Consider the following 27,828-nt stretch of genomic DNA (forward strand, 5'->3'; position numbering starts at 1 on the left):
CCAGTTCTCAGCCCTTCTTCTAAGAAGTTCCGTAGAGTAGATGTTGGGCAGAATCTGTTCCCTGAACTGCATTTAGTGCTATACAGGCTGAAGACCTCGATCACGCACTCACGAGAGTCATCGTTTCTTTTTTTCTTTAACTGGAGTCTGAACCCAGGGCTGCTCTGCTGCTCAGCCACATCTCCAGTTCTTCTGACTGCCTCCTCCCCACTTTTTTTTTTTTTTTTGAGACAGTGTCTCACTTCGTTGCCCAGGCTGGCCTTGAACTTGCGAGCCTCCTGCCTCAGCCTCCTGGGTCACTGGGATCACAGGTGTGCATCACCACACCCAGCACAAGATTAACCATTTCTTTTTTCCCATTTTTTTATTGGAGCATTATGGTTGTGCTAATGGTGGGATTTGTTGTTGCATATTTGTACATGCACACAATATAACAATATGATTTGGCCAATATCATTTCCCAGTATTTCCTCTTTCATCCTCTTCTCCCTCCCCCTAGAAAGAGTAACCATTTCTTAAATTGTCTGTATTTCGTAGTGTGAATCCTCTCTCCATTGTGTTGCCTTCTTTTGTACCTATATTATTATCTCTTTTTTAATACAGTACTGGGGATCAAACCCAGGGCCTCAGACATACTCGGCAAGTGCTCTACCACTGAGCTATATGTCCGGCCCCAAATATAATCATCTGAGTAAGGTTTTTTGTTCTTGTTTTTTTTTTTTTTTTTTTTATTCAGTGTGGGCATTGCATCAGGGCTTCAAGCCTACTAGGTAAGTGCTCTACCACTGAGCTACCCCCCAGCCCTGTCAATGTGTCTTTAGCCCACTTTCTAAAATGTTTCTGCTAGGTCACAAGCTATCCTGTACTTGTAAAGCCCTGAATATAATCCCTACTTATCCCTTTAATATTTTAGAGATTTTCTTCATTTACAGAAGTACTATTAGAGGAACATCAAAGCCAGGAGGAGAACTTTTACCTGTCAAACAGCCCGAGCTGCAACCAGGTCATTGCTTCTGCTCACAGACTAGAAAAGATGGAGTCTTTCCTCTTTGATGACATCGGCTCAATGATACAGAACAAGGCCATAGAGAGAATCATCTCATCAATGACTGTGAAGCTTTGCCATCTGCTCATCTCCTTGGAGAGGGATGATGTGAAGAATGAAGTGTTTGCCTCTTTGGGGAAGGCAGCAGAGGACCTGGCTGAAGCTAGTGAAGAGTTTGTGCAAGTTGCCAAAAGGTAATACTTTCCAAGAACTCCCGGTGTTTACTGTGACAGGTGGCAGGAGGAGCTTGTAACTAGAGCCTTGTTATGGTCTTTGCAAGTGCTTTTGGAAAGAAGTCAGGTGTGGAAAAACAAATGGATAAAGCATAAAGCCAACTGTTTGCTATGTTATTGCTTAGCACTTGGGGTATAATTTAAGTATGCAAATGTTTCAGAAGTGGTTGGATTTTCCACTATGATGGGGTTCTGTGCTCCAGCAAAAGATTTCTAGATTAAATCCTAGTGTGTTTCACAATTTAACCATTTTATTCTAGGATGAGAATTTCATAATTTTCATAATTACTAAACATAATTTCCATGTCAGCCAATTAGTATATTAGACTTGTAAACCTCCATGCAAATTATTCCCCTATTAAGTTCCCATTTCAGGATTAATGTAAAGGGGTTTACTTAAAAGAATAAAACTGAACTCTTTAAATGAAAGTTGAATGCTACAACAAATGTTTACATTTTAGCTAGACACAGTGCTGCACACCATAATCCAGCGACTCAGAAGGCTGAGGCAGGAGGATGGCAAGTTCAAGGGCAGATTGGGCAACTTAGTGAGGACCTAAACAACTTAGTAAGACCCTGTCTCAAAACAAAAATTTAAAAAGACTGGGGCTGTGGTTCATTGGTAAAGCCTCTGGGTTCAATCCCCAGTACAAAAAAAAAAAAAAAAAAAAGAAGTCTTACAGTTTTGTGTCCCAAACTTAATGTAGATACTAGAAATGGACCATCCATATTTGAATCCTAGCCCCACTGCGTACTAGCTGTCTGGCTTTTGGTGAGTTCCAAAATCTCTAGATGCCTCCCCTGTGAAGCTGGAAATAGTATCCAGGCCATAGGACCTTCATCAGGGTCATGAGAATAATCCCAACAAGTCGCTGAGCATGGTGCCTGGCATGTGTGGTAACCAAATTACAACCGCCCCGGATCTAGTTTCAATTTAGAAAGAGGTATGCATTAGCCACCTACTTAGGTACCCAGTGAACGACCTGCCACCGGCGCTGTCCGCGGTGCTGAAGCACAGCCGTGAATGAGACAGACCTTCCCTAGGGGTAGTGGAGCCAGCAGAGAGAAATCACAAAACTTCATCAACATGGAAGAACCCAACACCCATACAGAAAGTGGGGAGAGAACAGGCATTTCGCTGAAGACATGGAAACTGATGTTTTGGAGGCTAATTTGATAATATAGATTCAAGATTTTAGAAAACATGTATCTGTTGACTCATTAACTCCGATCCTACTGATTTATTCTAAGGAGAAACTCAGAAATAAGAGCCAAGATGTATGTGTATGGATGTTTGTTGTGACATTATTTGAACTTCTGAAAAACACAGAAAAAGGCTAAACTACGGCATAACCTGTGTTGAAACAAAATAGATCATCAATGCCTACCATGTTATGGAGGAACATGCACTTGTTAGAGGAGATGGCTACAGCACTGTTTATGTGGGAAGCAGGCTGCCAAACCCTTGAGGCTAACACAGAGCCTTGACTAATTTATACTGGCAGAACACACAACAGACTTTAACAGTACAGCAAAGTTAATTTCTTATGTTTGACAAGCACCATGAAATGCATCATGATTACATAATAGGTTGGAAAGCTGGGTAAAAGTTATGCAGAATTAGGTAAGAGCATTTTTTTACATGGATACATGTTTCAGCATGATTCATAATTATAAAACTTCTGAAGCAACACAGATACCCATTTGTAGAAGACTCATCGAATAAACTGTAGACACACATGATGTCATACAGCTGTTAAAAAGGGAGCAAGAAAGAGTTTTATAAATGGATCTGGAGTGACTTCCATGCTATGTTATGTGAAAAAGCAAAGTGCAAAAGAAGACGGGAGTCTGTGTGGTGGTTGCTGGGATGGCACCCACCAGGTTCACTTTGGGAACGAAGGACTTGGTGCTGGCGGCAGAAAGCCCTGAGGAGTCAGTCTCTATGCAGCCCACCCTGGCTGCAGAGAACTGCCTTGTCTGTGGGATGGTCCCCATCCAAGGACTGATTTACGCAGGTGTGCAAAGGCCCCTCAACTTTCCACCCAGCGTTGACAATTCTGAAGGATCTACGGTTTCATGTGGCTTGGTGGCTCAGCTTCTCCCTTGAACCCACAGCTGCTCCCACCCTTCACAGGGGCTATCCTAGAAGCACTTCCTACTAAATCTGCTTCCTGATTGCCTCCTCTGTTTGCTTTCCAGAGCCAAACTGTGGCAACCTGCCACCTTTTGTTAAGAGAGGAATAAGAAAATACCCATGATTTTCTTATTGTTGCTTAAAAAAAGAACAGGAAAGATAAAATAGATACTAATGAATTTGGATGTGTTTGGTTACCTTCAGAGGTTGGCAGGTTGGATGGAAGGGGTGAGGCGGGGCAGAGTGATACTCCTATGATTGTGTCTTCTTTTGTATAATTTATATATATTTTCTGTGTGTATTTTTATGTTGGGAACCACACCAATTTTTTCTGCATATGAAAAAACATTTAAATCTTCAAGGATGTAGGTGAAACCATAAAATGTAGAACAAAAATAAGAATAAATGTATCCAGCTAGATTTGACTTGCAAAATTTGAATATTGGCTTTAACAGCATTGTATCAATGTTTAATTTCCTGGCTTTGATAATTATTCTGTGGTTATGAAAGTAAATGTTCTTGTTTGTGGGGAATCCATGCTGAGCCATTTCAGCATAAAAGGGGCATCGTGCATGAAGAACAGAGAGAGAGAGAGAGGGAGAAAGAAATGATAAAGCAAAGGTGGCAAAATGACAGTTTTGAACTGGCTAATGGGTGTGTCGAGTACACTGGACCATTTTTGCAAATTTGTGAGTTGGAAATTATGTAACGATAAGGAATGACAAAAATGTTGCTGAAAAAATATTCATGTCCAGAACTGAATTACACGAGAGGATTCAAAACTGTGTATGAATTGTCAAAGATATAAAAAGAGAACTGCCATATAATTCAGCACTTCTACCTCTGAGATATACCCAAAAGGGAAGAAAGCAAGGACTTGAGCAAATGCTCATACTGACAGCAGCAGTATTGACCACACGGAAAGGCAGAAGCAGCGTGAATGTCCACAGACCGATGAATGGTAAGCAAATCGGGACTCGCATGGCGGCAGGTGCTCAGCCTCAGAAATGATGGAGCTTCTGCAGGCGACAATACGGACGGACTTCGGGGACATTATGCCAAGGGAAATAAGCCAGACACAAAGGATTCCCCTTATACGAGGATCCGAGAGCGGTCGTATCCAAGAGAGAAGTGGAGTGGTGACTAAGGGCTGGCGAGGGAAGGCGGGAATCATCCCTTGGTAGGTTCAGGTACCGTTTGGGAAGATGAGTCAAGTCCTGGAGATGGACGGCCTGAGTGGAGCACGGTAGTGTGGACACAGCACTTAGTACCAGGGCTGTACATCTGAGGATGGTAAAATCCAGGCAGGGGTTATAGTTCAGTGGCAGAGTGCTTGCCTAGCATGCACAAGGTCCTGGGTTCAATCCCCAGCACTAAAAAGAAAAAAAAAAAAAAAAAAGATAAATTTTATGTTATGCATATCTTACCATGATAATATAAAAATATGGCAGCAGGTTGGCGGCTATACATGGTGTAACCCCAACGAGGCAAATAGAAATTTGCCCAAAATATTTATTTTGATTCATTTAGGAGTTTGGGAACAGATCGATTCCATCTTAATCTAACACTTTGTACCTTCTACGTTTTGAAACACATTTTTGTAATCACACAGAAAAAGGCACACTAAACCTTTTTATGTGTTTCGCTGAAAGTGCTTTCACTGCGTTGCCTGTTTGTGGCATCACGAATCACTCACACAGGTTCTCGACCATGGGCAACCGTCCAGCCCTTCTCTCAGGGCAACACTGCAGCATGCACTAACTAACTTTGCAGTCATTCCTGTCTGGACTTGGGTTTGGCATGTTGACTTTGGAAGCATCTCCTCAAGAAGCGCTCAGGGAGGCCCGATGGAGGCCCAGCACAAAGCGCCCAGGGCCTGCTGGCCAGCTCCGGCTTCCTGCTGCCGGCTAAGCTCTCTGGAACCCAGAAAGAAGTGGCCCCATCCACTGCCCTGGACTAGTGCTGGCCAGCATGGCGGGGCTTCAGGAAGGACCCTGTGTGTCTTCTTTCCTTTGCAAATATCCCATATGATGAATTTTTAAGAAATACGAATGAGCTGAAGGAAGAAAAATTATCTATAAACTGATGACCTAGAGCCACACTGTGAACATGCAGGTCTGTATTCCAGACATTTTTCTCTTCTTTCTCATTTTTACATCCTCTTCCCATTGGTTTCTTCCCCATCTTCTACCATTTTTCCATTTTTAAAACTCATTTAAAAATCGGCGTAGGTGTACGCACACACCCATGAATGTGCTCATGTTTGTGTACACATAAAACAGTCACACTGGTGGTGAGCAGGGAAGGTCACCGCACTGCATGTCCCTGGAGGGTTCCACGCTCAGGCTTTGTGTGAACAGTGCTGGGAAAGATGGCAGCCTCCCCTACCTCCTCCCCTCCAGATCCAACTTCGGTCTCTCCTGGACACACAGGTAGAGGTTTTCTATTTACTGTTTTGGTCTTGTTTCTAGTTAATTGCACTGTGGTCCACTAAATACATATTTTTAGCCATATTTGGTGGCCCATTATTTGACCTCTATTTGTAAATGTTCCATATGTCCTTGAATAGACACATATTCCAGATTACTGGGTGAAATGTTTTACATATATCATTTAGGGCATATTTATATCTTCAAATGTCCTATCCCTAAGGGTTTTATTTATTTAGTTAGTTATTTGTACCAGGGATTGAACCCAGGGATGCTTAACCCACTGAGCCACATCCCAAGTCCTTTTCATTTTCTGTTTTGAGACAGGATCTTGCTAAGTTGCTTAGGGCCTGGCTAAGTTGCTGAGTCTGGCTTTGAACTTGGGATTCTCTTGTCAGCCTCCTGTGTCCTGGGATTACAGGTGTGTGACATCATACTGGTGAGAGGAATTTATTTAAAGCACAACACTATGTCTTGGAAAGACTTCTATCATCACAAATAAAGCCCTACATCTCTCTTTTAATGGCTGCTTAGTGTTTTCTAACGTCCGTGTATCCTAATTTCTTGGTGGGTATGTTTTTTAACTTTTTTGCATGTTATAAATGCAATGTGTCTTTCCAGGTTGGCAGGAGAGTCCCAGAAGAGCCTCCAGGAGGAAATGAAGCCTGTGCTCGAGTCTCTGATCCTGTCTGGGAGGAACATCACCCTGGTGGCTCAGAAACTCCATTTGCAGCCAGAAGGTCGGTGTCACCAGGAGGAGCTGGTGACCACAGCTCAGCAGATGCTGGTGAACACCACAAAGGTGAGGTGCTGTCGGTGCCGGCTGACATGGATGGGCATGTGACTCCCACAGTGAACAGCTGTCCCTGAGAGTGAAGCCTGCTCGTTTCTGTAAAGATCACAGGCACAGAGTTCATTACCAGGTTAATCAATGCTAAACGTGGAACCTTCCACAGGGAGCTGGGTGGACATACTTAGGGTCTACACCTTGAGCTCCCATATGTCTCCTCACCCTCACACTTAACTACCAATCTCTAATAAAAAGATGTCACTCAAAGGGTCAGTTTCCATCCTCATGCTGCCAGGAGCTACGGGAAGAGGCTACGGAAATCTCTGCAACCCTCAGCCTGTTTGGCAAACCAGGCTCCCAGCTGAAAGCTCTGTGGCCTGGTCTACAGCTGGAAGGCTCCAGAAGGAAGCCTGGGTAATGCCTTAGCCTTCAAATACGCTCCATTTTCCTTCCTGACAAGCCACCATTATGACACGACTTTTAAACTGGGACATGGCTGCTTATTAAAATCCATGTGCCTTAAATATTATGAAATAGAATCATTAAAACTGTAGTAGTATAGGCTATTAGGGGGTGGGTGCTTGAATTTTAACAGATTCTATTGAAGGAGGACTGGAAATGAAGAGATGAGAGAGGCAGAACCAGAGGGATCTTGGGCACCTGCTGACGGCGGGGAGGAGAGGGGTGGAAGGGCAGGCTCTTGGTTTGGGTACCAGTTCTGTTGAAGGAGTGGACACAGCTGTCTAGGAGTGGCAGGGACAGGCTAGGCAGGATATCTGAGAGGCACTTCATGTGCAGGCCGTCACTCCAACCCCCAGTGTCCTCATCCAAACAATAAACCCTCCAGATGGCTTCATCCATGCATCAAATGCAGGTGCCTCCCCTTCTCAGTTAAACCAAATGTAACCAAATAAATGCCACTCTTGGGTGACTGTTTGGGCTGAGTCTATACTCTTCAGTCTCGGGAGTTTGGGGGGAACAGAAGTAGCAGCCATTGCTGTCCCCATCACTCCAAAAATGTGCAATCGTCTTCAAGCTCCTCTTGTCCTGGTTGCCTGAACAGGTCCTGCTCCTCGAAGACGCAGCGATCGCAAGGCAGACGGTGCGAGCGGCAGGCAGGTGCCTGGACTGCCTGGACGCGCTGGAGGCGGTGGAGGACGCGCCCTCGCTGCGAGGCCGCTGGGCGGAGCTGGCGGCGGCGCTGCAGCACCTGAGCGGACTGGAGGCGCGCGGATGGGAGGAGAGCCTGGGCCCCACGGGTCGCCTGCTTCGGAGCTGGGTCCCCGCGCTGCTCGCGACCGCCCGCGGCCACCTCCGGCATCCGCGGGACCCACAGCTGGCCGCGTCCCGGAGCCGAGTCTTCGCGGCCACCAGGAAGACCCTGGGAGAGCTGCTGGGGCGGCTGGAGCCCGGCGTCGCGGGCCCCGCGGCCGGCACCGGAGTGGGCGCGCTCTCCTGGCGCCTGGGTCAGCTGCGCGAGCTGCTGGCGGAGCCCGAACGCCTGCGAGACGGCCTGCTGGACTCGCCGCTGGCCGCCGTGGTCGCGCACTGCATGCGCCTGGCCGCCTGCTCCGCGCCACCCGAGAGACTGCGCCTGGTGGCCCGCTGCGGCCGGCTGCTGGAGCTGCGGAGCGTCGGGACCGCGCGGAGCGGCCCCGAGAGACGGGAGACCGCCGAGCAGTGCGCGGAGCTGCGGGCCGCCACCGCCGCCCTCTCCCAGGGAGTGCGCGCGGCGCTCCTGCGCCAGATCCTGGACACGTTCACGGACACTCACAGCCCTCTTCAAAGGCTGGTCCACGCCGCCGTGGCGACTTCCGCAGCTAGGTGGCCGAGCGCGGGCGGGGACTTGTGGAAGGGCCTTCAGCGTTTCCGTGCGGCCTTCCATGAGCGGGCCACGCAGATGCTCCGGGTGGCCCACTTGGTCTTGGTGTGCTGGTCCCGGAGGCAAACTGGCAGAGACCTGGAGGCCGCGATGGCAGACCTGGGCGGCCTGGTGGCTAGAGTGCACCGGCTTTTCTCTGGAGGCCCCGCAGAGTCTGGTGTGGACTGGAGCCCTGCGGCCCTGCGGGCCCTGCTTCAGGCCTGGGCCAAGGCTAGCGATCGCCTGGTGGCTTGTTTTGATGATGTTCTCAACATCCCTGAATTCCTGAGCGTGTCCATTCAGGAAATGATCAAGCACTTGGACTTCCTCACGTGGGCTTTGAAGAGTGGAGATTCCACAGGGTTTTCCAGGCCTGTGATGTATTTACAGGGTAGAGCCACACACATAGTGCAGGTAATGAGCAGGTATGTGGGCCAAGACCCAGATCCCATTTTCCGTAATGGCCTGCGAGTTTTGATCTGGCAGCTGGAACAGTCTTCCTTGGTCTTGGGTGCAGCTGCCTGGCACAGCACCGGCAGGTGCAGCCCCGAGGACCGAGATGTGTTTCTAACCCTGGCGAAACAACTGGTCTCTTCAGCTCAGCAAGTCCTAGATGGGCTGGATGGGACCAACCACCCACCTATCCTCAGTCCTCTTCGAGACCACGTCCAAAGATTTGACATTGGTAAGGGACAGCCCCATATCCCTCTCCCAAGCCTCCAGGACTCCACGCCTCCTGAGTGGAAACACCAGAGGGTGCCTGCGTTGGGGGAAAGTGACCCAGCCACACCCTGTCCACCACCGGACTGTCCTTCTCACCCTTTGAGTCCCGACACCTTTCCGCAGAGTTCTGCTCCTCTCCTCCCCACTAGCAAACTCAGTCCTGCCGCAGAGAGCCAAGGCCATCAGGCAGTGGCCTCAGCTTGCACCCAAGTGCTGCAGCAGGGTGCAGCCCCAGAGGCAGCTCAAGAGGCTGGAGGGGCACCACTGGGGTCAGAGAGGATGACAAAACTCCAAGAGATCCCAACACTGCCACCTTCTATGATTGACCTAGCAAAGGAGATAGCCCCTTACACAATTGCTGGAGGTGCTAGCTTTCTGGAATCTGCCCCTCGACTGTCTGGGAGGACCAGGGAAAGCAGGCTGGGTCAGGTAGCCATGGCTGGTGACTGGTATCCTCTGTGTCAGCAACTCTTTTGCCATAACCCAAAACCTGATCTACCAGGGAGCATGGCAGTGTTCACAGAGCTTCAGCAGAATTTAGCCTCAATGGTTCAACTAGCAGCTAAAAGTGGACCCATGAATTTGGATAAGAAGGACCCTGACTCCAGGGGGCATCCAGATGTGCTATTACAAATGCAAGACAGATTGGAGGAGGCAGAGATCCATGCCAAACAGTTGTTGGACGCAGTTCTGGCCTCCAGTGGTCTCCAAGCTCCCACATCATGGGAAAAGAACATTGAGAATGGATGCCTTCTGTGGTCAGTGGCAGTCCAAGACCTGATCCAGAACATGGAGAGGCTAAGTAGGAGGCAAAGCCTGTTTCTACTGCCCCTGCAACAAGCCGTAAAGAATCAGCAGGGATTGCAGGAAGGGTTGGATCAGGCAGCAGATGTTTGTCAAAGGCTGCAGGAGGCTGCCAGTCTGTCCAGCCTTCTGTGTGGGGATGAGCAAGTAAAGGATGAGATCTCATTTCTGTGCAGGGAAGTTCATGTACTCAGAGACGCTCTGCTGGACTTGGCAGGGATCCTAGGCTCCTCCCCCAAACCATCTCCCAGTCTGTCCACACGCTTTCAACTTCTCTGCTTAGAGCTCACCCTCCGAGTCAAGACCCTGACTGGTCACCTTAGCAGCATCAATGCAGAGTACGAACGTGCCTTTCAAGATGCTGTTTGTCCAAGGTTTTCTGTCTGCAAGAACCTCCAGACCAGGACAGAGAGTTCCCTGGAAAGAGTGATCTCTGGTATCCAAGCTGTACAGGGAATTGTAGTGAGAGGTCAAGAGTCTGGACCCTGCCCAGAAGACCTTCTTGTAGCTCTGGAGAGCATTCTTATCCTCACCAAGGAGGTGAGCCAGAGGGTCCCTGTGCTCCAAGAATGCCCAGAGGCGTGGGGCACGCACCTACTGGAGTGGCTTCAGTGGGAGTGGGCAGCGAGGGCCCACCATGCAGTGACCCAGCTCCAGGCCTGGGGAGGTGGCCATTCCAAGGCCTGCAGACTCCTGGACCAGTGCTTGAAGCTCAGGGAGGAGCCAGCAAGGGCCCCAGAACGGGACTCCGAACAGCCCCAGCTCCACTGTGAAGAGGGTGCCACAGGGGGCGACGTGGGTCCTCTGGGTTCTGCCTCCAGGGCCCGCCCTGGGAGCTCAATGGGAACCTGCATTGCTGAGCCAGTGGTCACTGGGACCCCCACAGCCAACAGGGGCATGGTAGGCTGCTCCGCATCTCTCCTCCACCCATACCTTGGCCCTCTTTCAGAGATCTTGCCAAGTCCCAGGGTCTCAGGGCTGTGTGCGCACTTCGCCTTGGGCAGGTAGCACACCACCTCTAAGAGCCCAGGCTGGGTCAGACTGCCGGGGCTGTGCCTGCCTCTGCCATCTCCCAGCTGAGCTCATCTCCCAGCTGGGAAGCTCCATAGCCATTTTGGACTCTGGCGTTCTAGTCTGATGGAGGACGAAGAGTATCCAGGCAACATATTTTGCATTTGCCTGGTGTATGACACGTGTCCTACAAACAGTGCCTATACTTATGCTGTCTTCCATGAGGCTTTCCCGGAGCACCCCGGCCGGACGTGGCTTCCTTGCTCTGCCTGACAGCACTCTCTTGTGGGTCAGGTTTTCCCCGCCACTTTGACCTCCGAGGACGGCCGGTACTTGCCTGCTCCAATCAGGGTTCTTTTGTTTGCAAGTGGCAGGAATCCAGTTGAATTACTGTCGGCAAGGAAAACTTCAGAAAGCATTTATTGAAAAGGTGCAGGGTCTGTCCTTCCACACACACATGTTTCTTTCCAGGGTGAGACCGAACACCCAGGTCTTGTGGACCCCAAATGTCTAATTCATTTATAGTGACCACGACCAAAGTCAGTGGAGGATAGGCCAGCTTGGCAGGGCGCGGGAGGTTCCCAGCAGACTCGTTCAGCCCAGCACTGCAGCCTGGTCTGTCCCTCTGTGAGGTCGTGTGGGCTGTGCAGAACCTCCCGGACCATTCCCAAGGCCTCCTCCCAGGCTGCGGCTGACCGCAGCCTGTGCTTCCCCCTTCCACCCTTCCCCTCATTTTCCTCACTGAAGCATCATTGTCCTGAGAGGTGACCCTATTACCAGGCACAGTCCCTGCTCCTGCAGCCAGAGTCCTCTGTGCAGATGCCCATGGGGCTCTAGGGTCCCTCGCTGCCACCTTCAGAGGACTGGCAGGCTCCTCCTTGTCCTACCTGTTTCTACGTAGGGTCTTCTGACCGTCTTGAGGCCACCGGATTCCCTGCTAGGTCACCTGACACATCCCCTCCATCAAAGCCTCCCACGGAGCAGCCCCCACGCCTTGAGGGAAGACCGTTGCCAGCTGGCCGCCCAGGTCCAAAGGTCTCGGGGTGGAGGGCAGCAGCTCATCCAGCCACACTGCCCCTCCTGTCCATGAAGGGAGGTCACTTTTCTGTTGGAGTCCCTCTGGGCGAGGGGCACACTCTGAAGTTTCTGCTCCGGGGGTACTGTCCTACATGTACAGGAGAACATTGGGATAGGAAAGGACGCTGCCTAGGGCCCACCCTTGGGTGAGGACACTCCGAGAAGCCAGCACTGCCACCAGACACTTGTCTGCTGCAGTCCCCATGCCCTGGGGCTCCTGCGGTGCAGGCACACCCTCCATTCAACCCAGATCGGCCTCTCAAAAGTTGAGTCTCCAGTCAGAAGCTGGTGGCAGGACAAGGACCTGGGGAGGGGCTTGTGCATGCCCTGGCCCCAGTGAGTCACCCTCGGAATCTTTGCTGCATTCAGGACACACCTCCTAGGCTCCTCTCGTTGTGGAAGAGCCTAATGACAGGGCTAGATTTGGGTGCTTATGGTCTCCACAGTTCCATACGGGACATGAGTGGAAAAGGGTATTTCCCATCTCCTCACCCTTGGCTGGGCTCATCCGGGCACCATTTCCTCCCCTGGCCTTCAGTCACTGCAGTTGAGTCTTGGTCTCCACAGATTTCTCTCCCTTTCCCTTCTTTTCACCTTCTGGGCCCCCTTCTGGCTGGCCTGCTGGTGCTCTCCAGAAAAGGCTCCCAGGGTTCAGGGGACACCCTACACTGTCCAGCACTAGACCAGTGAAGCAGTAGAGGGCACTGCACATGATCAGAAGGTGCGGATGATTTACCTGAAGGCAACGAATAGGTGTAAGGCCGGGTGACTTCTTGGTTCACACTAGCTCAAGTGTCTTAGTCCACGTCTTGCTGCTATAACAAAATACCATGTGCTGTGTAATTCATAAAGATAAGAAATTTATTTAGCTCACAGTTTCAGAGGCTGGGAAGTCCTAGACAAGGGTCCCATCTCTGAAGAAGTGAAGCAAAGACATAATCAAGGATTTTCTCAACTTAGTTACTGCATTTACTTCCAAATGTAGAAGAACTTGTCAATCCCAGAGTCTGGAAAAGACTTAGAGGAGGGAGGCTCTGTTAAAAGTTCAAGAGGGACATAGCATGGCCTAACTGTGAGTGTACAGCCTGCTTGTCGAGGTCAGAGGCTGCTCCTCTTCTCACTAGAAAATAACCACCAAGCTGTAGGTGGTGGGGGGTCATAGTTATTGACACCCAAACCGTCAGATCCTTTTGTGAAAGTGGCTTCCCAAAATTGTAATATTTAAGAGTTCTTGGATTTGTTCAAGAGCCTGCAGATGATCCTTCTCCCATGCAAAAGCTAAAACTTCTCAGAAGAAAAGAAAATTTAATATTTTAACTATTTTGGGATCTAAGTGCACCAGGTTTCAGGTTATGTAACTTCTGGATGAAGGGGGCACAAGTTAATAGGGAACATCCCATCCCCTCACTGTTTGCCTAAACATCTGGGGTAGGTGGCCAAGACTGCTGGGCCGTGGAGGAATCAGGAAACCCTCCTGGTTCCCTTCCCGTTTTCTCTAAAACACAAAGGAAATGAAAGGGCAGGCGGCTGCGGTCTGGAGGCTGAGCGTGCGGCATGCACTCTTCTTAACGCCCTGCCTTCTTACCGCAGCAGGATGGCGCCCCCTGCCCAGCAGCCAGGCCGTGTGCTGAGCTGGACCAGCCAGCCCTTGAGGACGCCAGCATGGACCCTGAGGACAGGATCACCAAGATCACGCGGGAGATGACCACGGAGGTGTCCCTGATGGCTCAGAGTCTGAGGAGGAGTGGGCGCGTCCTGGTACCTGGGCATCAGCAGCCACGGCGGAGGGAGCCTGGGCATCCTGGGGAAGTCACCCTCTAGGAGCCGGGGGCAGCCCTGGCCAGCTCTGAGAAGGAAGGGCACTGTGGCACCGATCAGCACTCAGCATCTTGGTGCTCTCCTTTCAATCCCTACCCGGGTTTGGCATCGCGTCACCTCACCTCTTCCTTCCCCTCCTCTGATGCTGGATCTCTAAGGCTTTGTCATGTTGCACCAGGGAAGATAATTTCCCCAAACCTGCACCTTAGTAAATGAAGGCCTCATTCGTATCCCAGAAGAATGAACTGAAGGGAGCTATTTATGTCTTTAAAATTCCCCAAAGCAAGCCCAGAGTGGTGGTGCACACTTGTGATCCCAGTCATTTGGGAGGCTAAGGCAGGAGGATCACAAGTTTGAGGCCAGCCTCAGCAACTTTGTGGGATCCTGTCTCAAAATAAAAAATAAAAAGAGCTGGGGATAAGGCTCAGTGGTTAAGAGCCTCTGGGTTCAATCCCCAGTACACCCCCCTGCCTCAAAAAACCTTTAAAGCAGAGGTAAGGAGGACAGCCACCTCCTGAAGGCTGACCCCTGGGGCCACTCATCCTGGAGGGGAGGCACTGCTCCCACCAGCCCCTGGGGACCCACTTCAACGATGTGAGGCCTATTCTAATTCTTTATCCCTCTTCTTGGTGAAATTGAAGTAAGCATTCTTTAATATCAACACACCAACATGGAAAAAAGCCCATTTGCTGAGTGTGTAATGGGAAGGAAGATAGAAAATGGCAATAAGTTTCCATGCAGGAAACTTCCAGTGTGAACCTGCCAGGTGCCAGTGGTTCCAAAATCCACGTCTGAGCTATGTGGGCCCCTCTCTCCGTCTAGGATAAATGGTTCAAAGAGAAGGGTGGATGTCGCTGGCTAGATGACCTCAAAACCAAACCCAGCAGCCCCGCCGCCCCAAGCCACAGACCTTCCATCGTTCTGTCCTTCTTCCAGCCTCTGCTCACTCACTCCTACTGGGCAGCCTCTCATGGGAACAGTGGCTCTCCGGTCTTCGGACCCCAGTGAGGGTAGCTACCTCCTTGTATTGACTTCTCTTTTCTTTCTAAGTACCTCAGATATTCTGATTTATAGAGAACTGGGGTGCTGGCAGGTGTGGCTAAGGACCCCCGAATAGGCAAATCCTCCACCCACTGAGTTCCCTCTGGAAAGGACAAAAGGAAAACCGAAGGGCCGGTTCTAACAGTGACGCCAGTACCTGGTAACAGAATCCCTGCGCAGAGTCCTCCGCAGGCTCTCCAGTCCCAGATCCTGATCCTACAATGGACTGAACTTGAACAACCAAAGCAGTTGGTGCTCTTGGGTCAGAGGAGCGTTTAAAGGGCTGATTGGGGGGCACTGGCAACAGGTGTGGCACTAGGGCTTCCTGAAGCAGCATAGTCAGATGCCACGACGTGGTGACAAATGCAGAGGCCACCTTACCAGCAACTGTGCATCCCCACGCTGGGGCTAGAGTTGCAGAGAGCAAGGGGGTGGCAGGTATTTCCGCTCCATCTCTTCGCTTGAGCCCTTCCCCTTCAACCGCAGAGGTCATCTTGCCAGATCTGAAATCTTTGTTTCCTGAATGCCTTCTGTGCCAGCAGAGAACAACAGCCATTCCTTAAGTAAGGCATCATCCAGGCTAGGGACTTCGATCAGGCACTCAAACCGCATTCTGCACAGGGAGGAGGCTGAGGGACCAAAGGGCTTGCCTGGACCCAAGCCTTATCCAGAACAAAGCAAAATACGCATTTCGTGACTCACCTGCTCACTTGGCATGTCTTAAACAAGCTGCCAGAGTGCAAAGACCCAAGTCCTCCTAAGAGGGCCTAAAAGGAAGTGGGTGTTTTGGGTGGGTCTCAGTTTGGGGTGGCCTCATTGATCTTTAAAAACCAGAAGGGACCACACAGTCCCGGCGACCCAGTGCAGGTTCAGGTTCAGGCAGTTTGGGGACAGCTGCTTCAGTCCCTGTTTCAGTGAGGCTTTCCCATCTCCCCGGGGCCTGCCAAGGAGCTCGGAACTGCTCTGACTTAGGCGCTGGACGTGGCTGCCCCTGCCCCCTTCGCATGGACTTTGCAGACCCCTCTCCTGAGCTGAGCCCCTCGCCCTGAGACCATTGGTACTGCATTCCTTTTGACTGGGAAGCCAGGGCAGCATTGTGCATAGAGGGGAGAGAGCCCGGAAGTGGTTCCCCTCGAGCCAGCCATTTTGAAAGGTTTGGGGCAAGCGAGGTTAAGCTCTGTCCATGAAATCAGTGCCCATTCCTCATGGCATTTAGGAGTCCCTCAACAGGCAGGTGCAGCAGTCCAAGTGCATTTTGATGTTTGCTAAGAGTGTTGAAGCTTCACTCCTTCCTCTTCCCTTCCGGCCCCACCTTGGGCAAGACTCAGCACCACATATAAATATATAAAATGAAAGACCCATGGACAACTACAAAAAGGAAAGAAAAGAAAAAGCCCAGACGCTGCCGCCTTCAAACCACATAAGCCCTGGCCCATGTGTGGACACCTGCCTCCCCGAAAGCCCCTCATCGTCAGAATCAGACCTGCCCCTTTCTCTGTTCTCTGGCCATCCTTAGACTTGGGGGGAGCCTGCCCTGCTCTCCCCAGAAGGCCTCGTCACCGGAGGCAGAACTCTTTTCACAACTTGGTTCACGTGGGATCATCCATCTCTACGTCTGCACTGAATTTGGAGAGGGCACGCCCGTCCCCCCAGGGTGACTGCAACAGCAGGACTGGCATTTCCTGCTTCCTCTGCTGACCTATGCCTGTTGGAGCGCCAGCAGGGAGGGTTGCTGGGGGCTCTGTGTCCACCGAGCCCCCACTGTCCTTCTTTTGTTTGTGTGAGTGGCCCCAACATTCACCACTACATTTAAGATTTTCTTTGAAGGTGCTGGGGAGAGAGCTCAGTCGGTAAAGTGCTTGCCTTGCAAGCACAAGGCCATGGGTTCAATTCCCAGCACCATTAAAAAAAAAAAAAAGAATTTTATTCGAGCCAATGGTTTTGTTGCTTTAAATAGAGGAAAGGAGTGTAGAACTGTTGATTTAGGCCAGATCTCTCTCAAAACTTCAAACAATGGGGCTGGGGTTGTGGCTCAGTGGTGGAGCGCTTGCCTGGCGTGCGTGAGGCCCTGGGTTCCATCCTCAGCACCACAGATAAATAAAATGAAGGTATTGTGTCCACCTACAGCTAAAACAAAACATATTAAAAAAATGCTTTCAAACAATGAATAGGAAGTTCCTGTTCCCTATTAATGACCAGTCCTGAGCAGAAGCTCTACATGTGACTCCGCAGCTTTGCTCCAGCCTGGATGTCCCATCCCTGTCCCTTCTTGAGGTTTCACACCTGCCTTGCACCAGCTGACAGCTGAAAGCAGGCCACAGCTCTGGTGGAGGGCCAGTGAGGTCATGACCCCATGGCTGCCCTCCCTTCCAGCCACCACGTCCTGCCAGGTATCAGAGGGTCAGCTTCTGACCAACCCAGGGAAGCTCAGGAGATGGTGGCTTATGCTGATGCATGCTCATTTGGGGAATGGAGAGAGGTAGTGCCCAGCAAGTTTTGGACAGGCTTTGCAGTTTGCCACCAGTTTCTTGGGGACAAACTATGAGGGCGGTGTTTGCCCACGCTTAACTCTTTCATTTCTTTAACACAGACCAAGGATCAGCTCATTACCTCTGCTAAGAAAATTGCAGCCTCTGGGCAAAGCTTCACCCGACTTCTTCGCGTCATTGCTGAGAACTGCATGGATCAGAGGTGCTCCCAGGAGCTCTGGTGTGCGTTGGAGCAGGTTCAAACCATGAGCAGCCAGCTCCGCATCATCTCCAGGTAGGAGGCAGCCCAGCGAAGTGCTAAGCTCTGCTTTCTTGAGACCCAGTGGGGAGGGTGAGGTTCCACTTCTGTTTGCTTCTTTTAATCTTCTAATCCCCAAGAGCCTGCCTCAGTCCCTCCTCCCTTCCAAACACCAGGAACTTACTTTGGTGATGTTGCTGGTACACAGCACTTTGGGTTAATCTACAACTGATCTCTTTATATTATAACCATGTTTAAATTTTGACCGTGAGTTCTGTCTTTGTTTTCATACTAATTTTATTGAATGAAAAAGCCAGTTATCTTTATCAGTACAGTCATGTCACACATAATGACCTTCTGGCCCATAATGTACTGCGTACGCAAAGGTGATCCCCTGAGATTATCTTCCCCAGTGAAGTCATAGCCATCTCAGTTTGAGTAAGTCCTCTCTGATGGCCACCCAACAACAAAAGTCACCCGAATGCAGTTCTCAGAATGTGTCCCATCCTTAGCGATGCATGGCTGTAGGTGAATGGCCAAGGAGAACGCCATGAATATCATCCACCAGGAAGACACGCCAGCTCACGTGAGGATCAGCCCATTCCATGGGGCCAGACTCTGGAACCGGCAGTTCTCATTGACAGTCTCCTCATTGTAACACCTTCCTGTAGATAAAACAGAATGTCTTAAAGATCACAGCAAGGATTCCTTTCCACCCGAGTCCCTTGCATTATAGGAAAGCTTGGTAGTTGAACTATTATCAATTATTGTGAGGCATAAAATTTATATCACCCAAACCAGGTACATACATGTTTTTTAAATTAAAAAAAAAACAAACAAACACCTGGCTATTGTTCTCTAAGAAATAATATTTTAGGTACCTAGTCACCTCAAGATGAATTACCAACATTTTTCTACTTAAGATACAGGATAATTTTAGCATTTCATGTGTGGGTCTTGTTATAAGGATCCCAGGATTTACCTTGATCGGGTAGACAGAAACCAAACTCACAGACAGGAAGGCAGTTTCATGCTCACAGAGCTCCGGAAGCAGGAGGCAGAGCATGCCACCCGAGGCCGCACAGGAAGCACCAGGGTCAGACCCAAGGCAGGGGAGCTGGGGGAGACGGACAGGAGCATGTGGCCTGGTGTTCACAGGAAGGCACGGGTGAGGCAGCACAGGAGGCTGGTGTGTCCAGGATGAGTGAGTCCGAAGGATTTCAGGGGCTCCGGGTGTGGAGATGTCTCGTGGTCTGGGACCTGGCCTTGGGATGACCCAGGCAGGCCTGGAGTGTGGAAGCAGTAAGGGAGGTGAGTGGGGTGTGGGCTCTGGGCAGGTGGGTTCACACACCAAAGGTAACTCGTTACCGTCTCCAGGAATTGGCTGTCCCTTGAGGGGCAGTCCCTCTGGTACTCAGCACATCAGTGCATCAGAAAACATGCTTAGCATGCTCAGGGCCTGGGTTCAACCCCCAGCACAAAGGAAAAGGGAGAGAAGGAGGGAGGAGAGGCGGGAGGTGGAAAGGAAGAAGGTAAAACGGCATGGTTAGTACAGGTGTATTTATCAAGCTCTCGGTCTTCTAACGGACCGGAAAGTCTTGCAGTTTTGCCACCGTGAGTCAAATTTCACAGCATTTTTATTTTCAAGGGTAGAGCATGACCTAACTAGATTCAGTTATATTCAGTTTAAAACAAATACCATTGAAATGTTAAATCAGTTACGAAGAACGAGTCTGATCTTTAATTACAACTTTTAATCTAAGTCTGGAATATAATACCATACAAAATTTCTTTTTCCCTTCCATTGTTTGGGGTAGTTGGCATTGGTTCTGTTACATCTGTTCAGTTGTTTTCATTAAAAATGTACTTCTTGGGGCTGGAGTTGTGGCTTGCCTGACATGTGTGAGGCCCTGGGTTCAATACTCGGCACCACATATAAATAAATAAAATAAAATAATCCACTGACAACTAAAAAAATATTAAAACAAACAAAATTGTTTAAAAATATATCTTTCTTATTAATGTGTAGATTCTATATGAGTCACATTTTCTTGGTATTAAAATAAAAATTTCACTTAAAATGTGAAATTAGATCTTTAGAGCATTCTTCCTTTGAATAGGCCCCAGCAGGGCAACCCTGGAAGAGGCTCATGTTGTAAATCCTTCTGGCATTTAATTATTTGACATCGCCTCTCCTGCCCCATGTAAGGCTGGCTTCCCTTCTGTAAACTCCCAAGCGTAAAGTCCTCCTTGGCAAGAAGCAGGTCCTCTGAAGAGATACTAGTTGACAACGCCCAGCGACTCCTCCAGGCCGTCTCCAAGACCATGAGGGCTGCAGAAGCTGCGAGTCTCAGGGTAAGTGCTCCGGGGACATGGTGAATGGCAGGCATTATCAAGGATTCTCTCTTCTGCTTAACAAACGTAACTTCGTTCCTTCCCCAGACCTGTCACCTGCTTTCCTGTTTCCATTTGGCTAATTTCCACCAGCCAACCTTCCATTTCACTGATTACCTCTTCAGCTGTATCTAGTCCATGACTGAGCCAGTCAAAGCCTTCTGCATGTCTGTTACCATGTTTTCTCTTATTTATAGCATTTCCATTTCTTATTTTTAATAGTTGTTAATCTCTCTGCTAAGATTCCCAGTTTTTCCGTGCATTTTCATCTACTTTTTCCACTAAAGGCATGAATATATTCATCATAGTTATTCTGATTTCCTGTCTGACAATTTCAATATGTGGCTCATGTTGGAGTCTGTTTTTTTTTTTTTATTATTATTATTTTTCTTGACAGTGGTTTGAGTTTTTTGATTTTAGTTTTCTTTCTTTCTTTCTTTCTTTTTTTTTTTTTTTTTTTGGTATATCTCATAGTTTTCCATTGAAAACTTGATGTTGTGGTATAGGGACCTAATAAATAAGAGAATGATCATTTGTCCCAGGCCTCAGTGTGCAGCAGGAATGGACAGTCAGCAGCTGATCTGAGCTGGGTTTTGTGAGTAGAGTTGCTGTAGGCACAGATGTCCAACCTGCTGGCATCACCGTAGCCTTAGTTTACCCTCCTTCCCTCAGGGGCTTGAGGCCCTGTACCCTAAAGGACATGGATCTGGGTGGGGATTGGTGCCTTTGTGGTAGTGGTGGCTGCACCCAGGGAGGTGTCCCCAGTCCCATTTCCTGACCTGAGTCTTCCTCCTGAGCACCTTTTGAGATCTGAGACCAATGCCTGCCAGGAGATGAGGACTTCTCTTGAGTTGCAGCTCCCATGGATTCTATACTTGGCCATTAGTGATTTCTTAAAATTTTAATGGAAATCTTATCCATTTGTATGGCAGGCCCATGTTCCTCTTATGCTGTGCCCTGTATACACCAGTGCTCTCCTGTCTCTCCTTGGAGTTGTCTGTCTTTTTTGGGAGTAGGGGAGTACTGGGTGTTGAACCCAGGGACACTGAGCTACATCTCCAGTCCTTTTTTGTTTGTCCATTTATTTTTATTTTGAGAGAGGGTCTCGCTAAGTTATTGAGGGTCTTGTTAAGTTACTGAGGCTGGTGTTGAACTTGTGATCCTCCTGCCTCAGCCTCCAGAATCACTGGGATCACAGGCATGCAGCACCACACCCAGCAAGGTGTCTGTCCCTTATTAGACCTCACACTAAAGAGCTTCAAACTCAGCTGTCTAAGGGTTCAAGAAAAGATATGATTTTGCATATTGACTTTTGTTAGAGTGGGAGGAACAATCTTTCCAGCTTTTCATATCCTAAGTGGAAGCTAGAGATGGACGGTATTTGCATGCCTGAAAGAACACCTTCCTCGGGGGCTTTATATGAGCTGCTTGTCCTATGGAGACCCACCCTGCTCTCCATTTCACTGCTTCTTGTCCTTCAGACCTAGACTCGATCCTGCCTTCTCAGAAGGGACAGAATACCTTTCCTGTATAGTTGGTCCTTAACTGGTGATGGGGTTGTGTCCCTATAAACCCCTTTAAAATTGAAAATACCATTAAGTTGAAATGCGTTCAACTCACTTCACCTTCCAGACGTCTCCTCCGTGGCTTCGCGGTGCTACATGCTGTAGTTGGCTGTGCACCCTGGAGATCTCATGGCCAACTGGAAACTGCAGTTCTGCCACTGCCCTGCATCTGGAGAGAGTATGGTACCACATAATACCAGCCTGAGAAAAGATCAAAATTCAAAATTCTAGTTGAGTCTGTTGAGTGAAGACTGCTTTCACAGCTTGGTAAAGTTGAAATATTCTGAACCAAACCATCACCAGTCAGGGATCATCTGGACCTAAACTAAACCAGACACAGTTTCCTGCTTCAGCGCCTTGTATGATTCCTCCATAGCCCTCAACACAGTTCATGATTTCCTTTCCTTGTATTTACTTATTTCTCTGGCTGTTTTATTAGAAAGTAAACTCTGAGAAGTCTCAGACCTAGACTAGTGGGCTAGTGCATGAAAGTGCTAAAGAAAAACTAAAAACAAACAAACAAAAAAAACCTAGAATTTTCATTTTGAGTTTAAAGAAACTTTGGACCAGCGAAGTTCCAAGAATGCACAGACTAGACGTGCACTGTGAAGAGGCCTTGAAGAATATACACCTTCTGGTCCATGCCCCAGAGTCCACGCCCAGAGTCCGCACCTCAGAGTCGACACCCCAGAGTCCACACCCCAGAGTCCACGCCCAGAGTCCACACCTCAGAGTCGACACCCCAGAGTCCACACCCCAGAGTCCATGCCACAGAGTCCACACCTTCAGAGTCCACACCCCAGAGTCCACGCCCCAGAGTCCACACCCCAGAGTCCATGCCACAGAGTCCACACCCCAGAGTCCACACCTGAGTCCATACCCCAGAGTCCACACGCCAGAGTCCACAGCTTCAGAGTCCACACCTCAGAGTCCATACCCCAGAGTCCACACCTTCAGAGTCCATGCCCCAGAGTCCATGCTCCAGAGTCCACACCCAGAGTCCACGCCCCAGAATCCCTTGAGTATGAGGAAACTGAGGCGAAAGCTCAGACGGGCCCTTGGAGCCGTGTTTCTGTGCCCGAGAGCCTGGCCAAAGCCCTCCACCTGTGCTGACCCTGCAGCACCGCCCGAGGCAGGGCCACGCCTCCCCGGCCCCAGACCCTTTGAGAGCCCCAGGGCCGGGCGAGCGCTCCGACCTGCCCCTGCGTCCCGGGTCTGCGTAAACCTGGGAGCCCCCCGTGGGCATTTTGCATGAAGCGCCATCCTAAGGGAGGCAGCCTCTGGAAGGAGCGTGCTCACCAGCTGGCTGCATTCTCGAGCATTGCGTGGTGACAAACTTCCATCCCAGCCCTTTTCCTCGCAGGGTGTGCAGGTCAGTTGAGAGGACGCCCTCCAGCATGGATCCTCCATCTCCAACAAACCAGGGCCAGGGGTCAGCACAGCGGCGCCAGCCCCACCTGGAGGAGTCCAGGTGAGAGCTCGGAGAGGCCGATCTCCTGGGGAGCTCAGCCTGCTGACCAGGAGCCTGCCCACACACACTCAGCGCCTGCTCTCCTCCAGGGCTGGAGACAACCCTGCCAAGAGCTGGAGGAGCCGGAAGTTGCTGCCTTCTGCATACAGTGGAGGAAGGAACTACTACGTCAGAGACTCAAGAAACCTCAAACAGACTGTGATGAGCGGCCCACAAAAGCCAAGCTCTAAACCCCCTGCATTTTTTATAAGTTTCAAGAAACCTTATAACAAGCTACGACATCGTCTCCAAGGCACTCTTTGCCCTGCACTTTTGAGACCCTAGGGGCCTCTAGAATGTGCCCTTTAGGCTGAATCAGAGTGACACTGAGCGTTGGGTGGCCAGGGCCCGTGCTTTCTCAGAGTTGACATTCCTGGTGACGCAGACACCACCAGCCCCTGATGGCCACTTTGCTCCTGGGAAGGATACTTCCATTTCTGGGCATAGGAGGAACGTGCCATGTAAACTGAGGGGAGACAGTTCCAAGTGCCATCAGCTTGAGCCTTTCTGAAGATGGTGTGATGTGAGAACATTGCCAGAAGTTTCTGCAGGGAGCCAGGAACTGTCACCCTGGGGAGGACAGAGTTCACCTTGCTCAGATGTTCAGGAACTGTTCAGATTCTGAAGAGATGGAAAGAGGTCCTGCTGCAAGGGTGGGATGCTCCCCTGCAACCTGGAGCTGCTGGACTCTGACCTGGTGAATCCAGATGGGGAGGAGCTAATCCTGGCCAGGGTCTGTGGAATATTTCAGTTCCCAGCATCTTGCACAGAAGATTTAAGGAAACAAGGAAAGGGGGATTGAGGAGACCAGAACTGTCACCTCAGAGGCTGGCCCACCAGGGCCAGGCACAGAGGACCGAGTCTCAGTCCAGGGACAGGAAGGAGGGAACAGGGGTCTTGCTTGTTTGAGGGGAACCAGGTAAGCCCCCTGGATCCTGGGGCAGCTCTCAAGAAATTCAACCATCCAGGTCAACATTGGATGACTGAGTTTCCCATTATCCAGGGGGAGAGTAGTTTGGATTTACAGTAAAGACAAGAATTTTTCTTATGCTTTTTAAAAAAATGAGATATGCTTTGATGAGTTTTGACACATATGCCCCATGAAACCATGAGGACAATTGAGAAAATGATCACGTGGATCACCCCTGAAGTATCCTCAGGTCCTTTTGCAATCTCTCCTTCATGCCCCTTCCTACTTCCAACCAAGTCCCTCCAAACATTTATCTGTTTTGACATTTAAAGATTAGTTTGCATTTTTCTAGAATTTTTATGAAATTTTATTCTGCCCCCTCTGGCCTGATATCGGGCCAAGTTGCTGCGTGAATCAGTGGTCCGTTCCTTTTCGTGGCCCATGAGAATGTATCCATGCAACCATAATCTGGAAAAACATAATCCAAGTGTCATAAAAAAATAAAAAAAAACCCGAGAGATAAAAATTCCAAATATCACAATCCTGAAAGATTAAAACCTTCAATGTTGAAATCCTGAAAGTTGAAACCCTCAAAACTGCAATTCCCACATAGAAAAAAACTATGTAAGAGCGGTAGGAAAAGCATTCTAAGAAAAGGATCACCCAAAGGGTCATTTTAGACTTTGGTTTAAAAATGTGTCACCTTTCTGCACTGACTTCTTCCCACGGATGAATTTCAGGAGTGCTGCATGATTGAAACCGAGTCTGAAGAAACCAGACCGGCTCCAGCAAGAGTAACGCGCCCAGCAGGGTAAGGAGATGCGCCTGGGTGCTGCTGTTGGGCACCTGTGTTGTTCCCGCCAAGTCTGTTCTGCAAGCGCCTGGTGGGTGCGTTTCTGCTAATGCAAACAGGCAGGCTTGGCACCGAAGATGGAAAGGTTTAGCAGCGCATGCTCACTTCTGTGCGCTACCACAGATCGTCAGAAAGCGCAGCACCGTGTGGGAAGCGCATGACTGGCCCTGCAAGAAACAAGGCTCTGCTCCTCAAAACAGAGCGGGGTGACGGTGATACCACCTGTCCAAGTGTCGGTCCTCCACCTGGCAGTACACCGTCACATGTCAAACTTTCTGTTTCTTTTTCTCATATAAGTGTTTTCCACCATTTTAAATTATCAGCATTTTTATGACAACTCACTGTGATACACATTTCATCTTCATTTCTAATATTGGAGGTAAACATTGTAAAGCTTTCAAATTGTATTTAGACTTTTTACACTTTTTTTTTCAGATTTGATTCTGTGAAAGTGGACTCAGACATTGACGTGTATAAGCGTTGTGCATCTATGGAAAAGTGTCAAAGCCTTTTTAATAAGTGGAAATGTGTCCTTATTTTGTACATTTGTTAGATCATTAGATCTGTTGTATCATTTGTTAGGGATAATTTCTCGAGATCTCACCCCTTTGGCAACTGACAGAGATGGTGACCCACTGTGGCTTTGGAGCGATCCCATCTGAAGACAGCGTATCCGTTGTGGGATTTCTGACGACCACAGTCGGGAAGCTGGGTGCACACGATTACCAGCAGTAGGGTTCCTTGACTCACTTTCATCTACTTCTTCCTGGTTGCGCTGTCTGGTCGTATCTGGTGCACTGAGCAGCTGTGGTTAGTATGCCCATGTGCTTATGCTTGTAAAATATAATGCAGTCGATGAAGTGTTTTTTTGCATCTTCACGTTTCTCAAATAAATCTACTGGAAACGTAAATGAATGTCTTTTAAAAATTCTTAAATTACTTTTTTCAAATGGTATCTTTTAGGACTTTGATCCTTTTGGCTTTCAACATTCAGAATTATGATGTTGAGAACTGGGTCATTTGGATAATGGCCCAAACCCAAAGAGGCTACAATTTTTATCTTTTGACCTGTTGATGGACACTTGAGTTGCTCATGACCTGGGGTTGTCACAAATAAATCTACTGCGAACGTCCTTGAACAGGCAATGCTTCCATCTTTCAGGAAAACGTCTTGCAGTGGAATGGCTGGATGTAGTGCTAGTGAGGGTTTGACTTTTAAAGAAACTGACAAGTTGTGTCCCAAGGTGGCTGTACCATTAACATCTGATTAGCGTGTCTGAGAGCTCCAGCTTCTCCACAGCCTCGTCACTGTGATCTGTCTTTTTAATTTTAACCGTTATAACAGGAGGCAGTGGTAGCTCATGGTTTTAATTTACATTTTTCTAATTATCAATGATGTTGCACTTCACATATTTGCCTTCAATGACAGTGTCTTTTAAATTTATTGCCACCATTTTCTATTTTTTCTTGTTGACTTTTGAGAGTTCTTTATATATTCTGGATACGAGGTTTTTTTTGACAGATATGTAATTGCAGATGTTTTCTTCTAGTCTATAGCTTATCTTTTCATTCATTTAATGTATCTTTTAATTTTTTTACTGGATCCCTGTTTTCTGTTTCATCAAGTCCTCTTGCCTTTAATGTTTCCTTTTTTTCTGATAATTTTGGCTTTAGTTTGGTATATTTTTTCACATTTCTGAATGTGAAAGATGAGGTCATTATTATTATTATTATTTTTAGTGTGGCCATTAAACATGTTATCATTTTATTACTCATAACCAAACCAGAATTAAATTTTCCAAAATCATGTAGCAGATTATCATAATGGCTTACTACAACCCAGATGCAGTAAAAATGAGTCTGGCTTTTAAAATTCCATCACAAATAAACTTCTGCTGAGAAAATTGACTGGGAAGTCCCATATGGCTTGACCTACTGTCCTGCCACCTATGATTTATTAGGCTCCCAGGTGAAGCCCTTGGGACAGGCTCTGTGGCAGGTGGTCATCATTTATACAGCTGTGTCCCTGACCAGTAGCTTGGAAAATCCCACTACTGGACACTCTTGCACTTGGGAACACTCCTGCCAAGATGACTAGGGTTAAGGCTTATGAAAAAATGGAAACGCCAACAGTTGTCAGTTTGTTGCAGGAGGCCTGTGGTGTACGCTGCTCAAAGTGGTTCTGGATCCTCAGCTGGGTCACAGGAAATTGGTCATGGATGACATTTGACTTCAGTGTGGTGTGAAAGTGCAACCATTTGATTCTTCTGTTCTCACTTCCAGTACACTGCCGGTAATGCGTTCCACATACGAAAACTCATTCTGAAAGGGAAGACACTAAAATTGAACGTGCAAGTTTGCTCTTAATGCACAAGGCACTTCCAGGTGTTTTGCTGGGTGCTTGCACACGCTCAGGCTCGGCCCTTCCTGGCAGTGGCTGCCGGCCGGCTCTGGTACTCACCCCGGAAGGTTGGGACACGGCCCGCACCCCACAGGGAGGCTCCCGGACCCCTCCGGTGCCGACCTGTGCCCCGAGGTTATTATTTTGTGACATTCTTTTCAGTATGACTTTTACTGCTCTACATTTTTGAGCACTGACTTAGCTAATCCTAAATTTTGATTTTTATTTTTGTCTATCTTGGTATATATTTTTTTAAAAAAAACATCTTTAGTTGTAGATGGACATAATACCTTTATTTTGTTTACTTAGTTTTTTTATGCAGTGCTGGGGATCAAACCCAGTGCCTCAGGTGTGCTAGGTGAGCGCTCTACCACTGAGCCACAAGCCCAGCCCTCAGTGTACATCTTAAATTTCCCTTTTGGTTTCTTCTTTCACCCATGGATTTTTTTTTTTTTTTAACTGTTATTTAAAGTATTTGGAAAACTTCCAGACTTTTTTC

The 27,828-nt window shown here is 48.7% G+C and overlaps 1 protein-coding gene across 1 annotated transcript; it reads left to right on the forward strand.

The window, feature by feature from the left end:
• Positions 1 to 1,066: 1,066 nt before the first annotated feature.
• LOC306644601 (uncharacterized protein) lies at positions 1,067 to 27,225 on the forward strand (the record flags this gene model as incomplete). The annotated part of the gene is made up of 9 exons (XM_079111653.1): positions 1,067 to 1,239; positions 6,466 to 6,646; positions 7,698 to 10,922; positions 13,701 to 13,868; positions 17,560 to 17,732; positions 19,934 to 20,051; positions 24,816 to 24,886; positions 25,052 to 25,140; positions 27,212 to 27,225. The coding sequence occupies 9 exons, from the start codon at positions 1,067 to 1,069 to the stop codon at positions 27,223 to 27,225; spliced, it is 4,212 nt and encodes a 1,403-aa protein (XP_078967779.1).
• Between the last annotated feature and the right edge of the window lie 603 nt (positions 27,226 to 27,828).

This window comes from Sciurus vulgaris, assembly GCF_902686455.1.
Source record: "Sciurus vulgaris genome assembly, chromosome: 14".
NCBI lineage: Eukaryota > Metazoa > Chordata > Mammalia > Rodentia > Sciuridae > Sciurus > Sciurus vulgaris.